We start from the raw sequence: 8,004 nt of genomic DNA, 5'->3' as shown, positions 1-8,004 counted from the left end.
ATTAGAACTCTCCTGAAGATTCTATTTGAAAAGGATGTGTGTAAAAGGTAAAACATAATAACAGCTACACCCTTAATGTCCAATCTCATAACTAATAATGGAGGACTGCATCATGTGTACAGTCATATTATAATACGGCAATACTGTCTATGGCATTCAATACAAAACTAAGTTACGTTGTTCTATTAATACCTATAAAAATATATATAACCTCAAACATTTGAATTCAGGAGAAATTAAAATGATGTTTGACAGAACAGTATCTGGGGCTTAAGGGAAGGTGGGCAGTATTTAATTAGAAGGGAATCTGAGCAGGCTGAAGACAACTCTATATTTCCACACTATTAATAGTAGATAAATATATAGTCGTGTGGCTCTGAGGCACAGTTAGGGTGCATATTAAGTGCTTCCTATTTGCGGTGTACTCTACACTCAGTTATTAGTTTATTACGTACACCTTCCATACAGGACACTGATGAAGGTGATCACTTTTCACCAGGTCTTGAAAATTTGCAAAAATAGGGACGAAAAACTACACGGACCGGAACGCATTGTGATGTGAAACCGTGATGAAGAGCTTTATGGAAAAGATCGATTAACATTGTTATAACTTATAAAAAGAGCTCTTCACTAGCTTTAAAACAGCACGAAAGACTGACCTTTTTGGAGCTCTTTTCTAGATCTTCTAACGAGCTTCAGTCGATCGTTCATAAATTTCCGTAGACTTCGTTTATTCGATCAAAAATCTCGGCAGAAGTTATAATTGTTCCCTTTTTATTTATTTATTTATTTTTTTTTAATTAAGATATGCTGAACCTGCGGTGCATTTTGTTTGCAATATTAAAAAAATGACTTCACTTGACATACACTTCTTACTGATGTGATAGAAAACTTGCACTGTTTATATATTTTGGTTTTATTTAGTTTAATATAGCTATAAAAAAAAAAACTTGCATTAAATAATTATAAATGGAGTGTCTTGTTATAGTACTTCAGAATATTTATTGTTCGAATATGTAAATCCATAAAATTGTTTTTAAAATGTACATCAATGTAATTCTTTTTCTTTAGTGTGCCTTGAGGATGGACACGAGGATGGACACGAGGATGGACACGAGGATGGACAGAAACCCCAAACAAGCGTGTTTATGATGTTGATCTTAATTTCATTCCATCATCACCAGTGGTTCTGTCTTCATAATGCACATCTCTAGTTGGCACGAGCTACAGCAACATCACAGCCTTGACAAAGAATCAATACATGGAGAAAAGCTGTCGGAAAGAGTTTGGAGAATATGACAACGTGTTGAAATGATCCGATACCACAAGAACCTCAAGAGAGAAGTGTTAGAAAATGACTGAGTGAAGAAATAAGGGAACGTCTTGTCACTCTCTGTGTGTGTGTGTGTGTGTGTGTGAGAGTGTGTGTCAGAGTGTGTGTGAGGACTACAGCGTGAGGAAAGTCTCATCTCTTTACCCAGATGACTTTCTTTGTGTGTGTATTGTCTTTTCTGATAAATAGTCTGAGGGCAAACGTCTGTCGCCAGGCTCGAGGCCCCTTCATTTCTTCTCTCGTTCCTCCCCTTTGCTCATCTCCTCTCTATTACGTTCTTCTGTCGTTTATTCACTTTATGGGATTATCGAGGCACTTCTCTCCCGCCTGCGATTCATTACACTCCTAACTGCTCACTTAGGTTTATGCCCCTTTAAATCCCCCTCCAGATAGCCAACCAGCCACGGTAAACAGGGACGGAGAGAGACGGAGGGGTGGGGGGATGGGGGTGGCGGTGGGGAGTCATCAGAGAGAAAATTAAGAGATGTCACGCAGCGATGATCGTGGCGGTGACGAGAAGCGGTTAGTCGCCATTTTTAACACGGCTGCCCTCTTTCTAGTCATTAGTAATTCAATTTGGTCTTTATTAGCCACGCTTATCTGCTGCACAGAGTCCCTCTGGCTAGCCCATATGAGTCCCCCTCCCACTTCCACTTCCTCAAGCCCTTCTCAGTCATTCAGACACTCTTTCACCCTCTCATTCACCTCACACAGAGTTCAGCAATAAAAAAAAAAAAGAAGTGAGAGAGCAACGGCAAAGAGCTAGACGTGTTTGTAAATGGAAGATGAAACTGCATTAATGGCGACGTGAACAGAGTTTGAGCGTGTAAAAGGCACTCGAACAGACTGCAGGCGATTACGGCGAGACTCGCCTCGCGCGCTATCGGCAAAAAGGAGGAGGGAGCGGGCTGTAAAAACAGTGATTGCTTTCCATCACGTGGGGCCTATATTCTCCAGTTCGTTAAAACAATCCAATTTGCAAAAGGATAATTATGCATTAGCTCCTCTTTATCTACTGAGTGAGAGCACTGGCAGGGTTTGATAGCGTAGCTACATTCGGCGTGCCATTGCTGCAAATTACCCGCTATCGGCACATGTACACCATCATGGCCGGAGTGGACAATTCATTAACCTCCCCCCTTCTCTCTCTCTCTCTCTCACACACACACACACACACACACACACACACACGCAAACAGAGAAAGAGAGAGCAAGAGAGAGAGACAGAGAGAGAGAGCAAGAGAGAAAGAGAGAGACAGAGAGTGAGACACACAGAGACACACACCGGCAATCACAAACCCACACACACAAACCCCGACACACACACAAACCCATACACACACCTTGTATGTTGTTCGGGTCTGTGGGACCCGTATTCATAAACATCAATAGTTTTGAAAAACTTTGCTTCCTTGTAAATTTGTTGATTTTTTTTTCACTCATAACTTGATTAAATTTGATCAAAAAACGAGTAGCACTTTAATTAAAAAATGTGATGTAATAAAGGTAAAGGGCAAATATTAACCATATATGCTTTTTATATTGCTTGTAATTGGGATGAAGTAAACATCTGTAGAGTATTTAAATTTTTGATTGTGTTGAATTAAAAACCCAAAAATGCAGCGGGTCCAACAGACCCACGAACACTGGCTGAGTAACAAAAATACAAACACCAAGGGTTAAAGGAAAGCCACCAAGTGCTACTAAGGGAATGCTGACCTCTACTGGACATGTCCTGGTACAATCCCCACTTCACCTCCTGAGCTTTCCTTCTTTCCTTTTTTAAAATCAGCACAAAACGAACGCTGCATCCCGTGACCTAATTTACATCCCACGTTCAGACGCTGCCTGTGTGTCTCTATGGTAGCGAACGGGATACAAACAGGGTTAATTAATTTTCCAGTGACTGTTTCGTGCTAATTGCTCATTATGCCAATTAGTCACAGAGGGTGTCAGGAACAGTCTTAGTGTTTGAGCGAAGTGTGTACTGTTTACTGTTTACCAGAACAAGCCTCTCTAATGTGTCGAGCACAATAAACATCTGTCTGCCTGCTCTGCAGCAGCGTTTACATCCTGGTGCCTGTGTACGGAGGGGACGTGCTGAAAAACTGCAGCCTGGGTTGCTTCTTCAGATAATCATCAAGGAAACGTTCTCGTATGAGATTATAACCCATAAGACTGCAGAAGACTCTATCTATCCCACAACTAGAGCATTTAGGCCTACGTTTATTTTAGAAAAGCTTTTGGACAAGACTCGTATTAATATTGTTACAGCTCCCTTTTCTATGTTCGCTCCAGTGCAAATCTAAAGACAACATCAGCTAATCAACATGCCGGTATTTGCAGATGAAGCTGTGTGTGTTTTCACTGAACCATTTCCTTTAACAGTGACACTAAAAGCTGTAAAGCAGCCCACTAGCTTTTATAGTGAACTGGGCAGAATGACTGTGTGCAGTATTCGTGCACGAGAAGAAACGTTCAGCTTCATGTTCCAGCTTGACAGGATGCTGATAAGCGTCTTTAACGTGAGCGTTCGTAAACGTACCTGTTCTTGAGCTCCATGGAGCAGTGCTGAAGCTGGATGGAGAGAGACGCAGCACTCTGGATTGGCCTCGTCTGACACCGCTAAGGGATTTAACATGAGCCTGCGTCCCCCGGCGGAGTGAATAGCGACTCCTGACGGTCTCCACGCCGACACTAGTCCTCCTCTGTGAAGCAGGACTGTGAATAGAAAGACACATAGATGTCAAAGACGGTATGTGTAGCAAGTATGTTGTAGCAAAATCTTCAAGGGGATCAGGTCACTTTTTTCCACACGTAACAGTGATACTCAGGCACCCCCAAAGAGATAAATAAACAACAGCAAAAGTGTGTTTATATTTAAATGCCCCCTAAGTACGAAATTCCTACTCAGAAACCTGACACAAGTTCAGCACATGACATAAAAGTCAAGCTTTTTTGCACTGGTTTAGACACAGCGTGCAAACATACAGTACATACAGGACACTGATACCGATTCAATTCTATTCTATTAACAACATACACTGTCACACTGCAGCATTACCGAAACATTTTAAAAGTCTATAAATCTAGTTTATAAATCTCTCTGTAATGAGGAAGCCACTGAGACGATATAAGGAAGAAACCTTGACACTCAAAGAGGAACTGGACCTCATTTGGGTGACACCAGAGTGTGATTATAAATCGTTTCCCATCCAGAACGGTGTACTATATGGTCTAAAAGTGCTGAGAGAGAGAGAGAGAGAGAGAGAGAGTGTGTGAGTGTGTGAATGTGTGTGAGTGAGTGAGAGAGAGAGATTAGAGAGATTATAACTGTTCAGTGATTTGAGTCTTGAGTGCAAAACCATTAATAACAAGTGCAGCCCAAAGTCATCTCCATGGTTTCTATGGGCCTTTTTACACCTGGTCACTTCATGTGTTTTCTCTGATCCGATAGCTATCTGATTTGTTAAAACTGTTCCATTTACATTAGGCCACATAAATGCGTCTTGGCGAATCGGATATCGATCCGATCTTTCTACTCCTGCCAAAATGCAAATATATTTTACCTCATTTCCGGGGTAACTGACATGTAACACGCTTTGTTGTATGCGGTTGCTACAAAAAAACATCATTTACTGTTTGCTGCATTTTCGCTGGCGGCAGCAGTGCGTTTTAAGACCCAACGAGACACCTGGGTGAAAGATCACCTGTGAGTGACGTACTTCCATTTGGGAGGAGTAAAGCGCTGACGTATGTGGCCTGAACAACCACATTCATTTACACCTGTCCGGTTTCATCTGAAATGCGTCCCATACCACCTCCTGAAGTGGTTTGAACGATCGGATTTATATCCGTCTCGAAAACGTTTCGGAGGGCATTTAGACCTGGTCTTTTTACCATCGGATAGCTATCAGATCACAGAAAACACATGAAGTGACCAGATGTAAAAACCCCCTAAGTGATATTATACACCACAAATAAAGATGAGGTTCACTTTGATTCTGGTTCCTCTTAAAATTTCCATTTCCAAAATTTTTCCTCGCCACAGTCGCCTCAGTAACCTCAGGCTTGTTCATTGGTGATAAATATAAACACATTTAAATAAGTCTAATAATAATCATGAAGTTTTGTATAACATTAAACTTTTTGTACTATATTTCTTATGTTCTGTAAAGCTGCTTTGAGACAAGGTCCATTGTTAAAAGCGCTATACAAATACAATTAGAATTGAATTGAACAACATCTAATCTATATAACTCTAATGTAGGCTGTACACATGGGTTCATCCTCAGCAGCAGCAAGCAGCCTCCAAGAGATGACACTCTAACTAGAAGTGGATTATCAGGATGTATCGAGCAGATATGAAAAGATTTTCAATAGATTTTGTTGCCAGTTATATAAGACGAGCACTACTGAACAGCAGGTTGGCGGTTCAAGCCTGAGCATCACCAAGCTGTTCAGGCCAAGTGTTGGGCACCTGAGCAAAATCCTCTCTGTGCTGCATCATAACTAACACTGTACATTCACATTTACAGCATTTAGCAGACGCCCTTATCCAGAGCGACTTACATATTCTCTCATTTTATACAACTGAGCAATTGATGTTTAAGGGCCTTGCTCAGGGGCCCAGCAGCAGCAGTCTGGTGGACGTGGGAATCGAACTCACAACCTTCCGATTGGTAATCCAGCACCTTATCCACTAGGCTACCACGTCCCAGCTCTACCCCACCTTCCACCAAAGGAAAGAATTTTCGCTGTGCTGAAATGCATACGAGATCGAATAAATGCTTCTTCTTCCGTTTGTACGGAAGCTACAAAGCTCGGTTTCTTCTCAAAGCTGAAGTCACGGACTAATTACTGAGACATTACAGAGCTATTGCTCAGTGATATGTCCGGGGATTGTATAGAACAGCACAGGGTTAGATTCATTAATATATGAAACCTAGCAGGAGATAATATAATGATCGTGTTGATTCCTCACCTGTTGCTGTATGGTCTGATGATCTTGGTTCTGCTCCTCAGCTTGAATCCACTGCTAGAAAGAGGAGTGGAATGACTGTGCTGGACGCGAGATGCCGAATTCGTCTCGTCCTTCTGCGCGGTCCATCGATACACAGAGAACTTCCGAGAAGACCTCAGTTTGGACACGTGCGCAGACACAGTGGAGGACGCTGCAACTGCCTTCCAGTGGTAGCGACTGTCAAGGCTCTCATGAGATTTTCTAGGATTATTAGGAGCTTTGGGTAAAAGTTTGTGAGAGGGGTTAGCAAGGGCTGATTTGGCAGCTTCTTTGGGGGAAGACGACGACGACACCCAAGAGTACTTTGACGTCTTACGGGTACCGGGGGAAAAACTGAGCTTGCAATGATGCTTCTTGCTAGAGGTCTGGGTTTGCTTGGCCACCACAGGAGAAGCAGTAGGTACTGAATCTGAGCTTTTTGAAAAATGCTGGATGTCTGATTTTGTTTGGCTGGTTTTAGTCCCTTGGTTCTTCACCCAGGTAAATCGAGATTTCTTATGAGGAGACAAAGCCGACTGAACCTTTGGAGCAGATTCTGCTTGGAGCCCAATTTTTGCTGTTGGTATGGAGGAAGTCGGAGTTTGTGAGTCCTTAACTGTCTTTAATGCAGTCTGATTACTTGAAACAGTGCTCGTGAGGTAGGATTTCTCATGGGGCTTTGTGTTAAAGGCACTGGACTCCTCAGATGAGGGAAAAATCGAAGAAGCTGAACATTTTATATTTAACGATACGTTGTGTCTCACCTTCCCATTGGGTCCGATGTGTAGTCCGCACTGTAATAAAGCCGACTCTGCCAGATCTGCACTGGACTCAATATTAGTCTGTGTAGGTTTTAATACTGGCATGACCCCACTATCACTTGGGATTTTGTTACTCCCTTGTGATGACTCCTGTCTCATTACAACACATGAAGGCACTGTGCTCACCTTACTCGTCCCCTCATGCAAAACCTTATTGACACCAGAGACAGCACAAGCATCAGGTGCCAAACCCTTAACTTGTCCGGTCTTGTTTAGATTCTCCTCAGAAAGCTGTGTGAGGCTTCTGGTTGTCTTGTTGTTGAGTGAGTATTTTTTCTTCCATTGGCTGGAAGTGTGAGGTCCATATGGCTGCGACTGATGGGAAAATGAGGAAGTGTAATATGGGTTGTGACCTCGGCCCCTTCCCAGGTCATGTTTTTTACTAAACCACTGAGATGAACTTGACGGGGTATCACCATGAACTCTCTTGTGGTCCTTAATAAGATCTGTAAAAAACAGAATATTAGAATTACATCATTGATTAATTAGAACTCTGTAATGGAGGGAAACAAGCTTCCCTGCACTGTGTTGTGATGTGGGTGGTAGGGTTGCAAAGGGGCGGAAAGGTTCCGGAAAGGTAAATTTCCGGAAACTTTCCACAGGAACTTAATCTGGGGAATTTTGGAAATATTCCAGATTAATATTGTAGAATAAGGTAATGCAGAATAAGGCATTAATATGGGCTTACTACATACTAATAAATAGCCAATATTCTATTAATATTCATGCTAATAAGAAACTAGTTATATGACCCCAAAATAAAGTGTTACTGTGCATGTTATGGAAGAATGCAAGTACATGCAGTGGGTGTGGCCTCAATGGCCCTCCAGTAAGCAGTGTGCTCTGTG

The 8,004-nt window shown here is 42.2% G+C and overlaps 1 protein-coding gene across 1 annotated transcript in view; it reads right to left on the bottom strand.

Annotated features, from left to right (window-relative positions):
• zc3h3 (zinc finger CCCH-type containing 3) overlaps nt 1-8,004 on the bottom strand; it is a 73,849-nt gene that overhangs the window by 64,015 nt on the left and 1,830 nt on the right. The window contains exons 2-3 of the mRNA XM_060867568.1: nt 6,318-7,602; nt 3,879-4,054 (exon numbers count right to left, since the gene is read on the bottom strand). Coding sequence (XP_060723551.1) covers nt 3,879-4,054; nt 6,318-7,602 — 1,461 coding nt within the window. The remainder of the gene's footprint in view (nt 1-3,878; nt 4,055-6,317; nt 7,603-8,004) is intronic.

Source organism: Tachysurus vachellii, chromosome 4, assembly GCF_030014155.1.
Source record: "Tachysurus vachellii isolate PV-2020 chromosome 4, HZAU_Pvac_v1, whole genome shotgun sequence".
Classification (NCBI taxonomy): Eukaryota; Metazoa; Chordata; class Actinopteri; order Siluriformes; family Bagridae; genus Tachysurus; species Tachysurus vachellii.
Note: the sequence above shows the minus strand (reverse complement) of the source record. Positions and strands in the feature narration are given on the sequence as shown.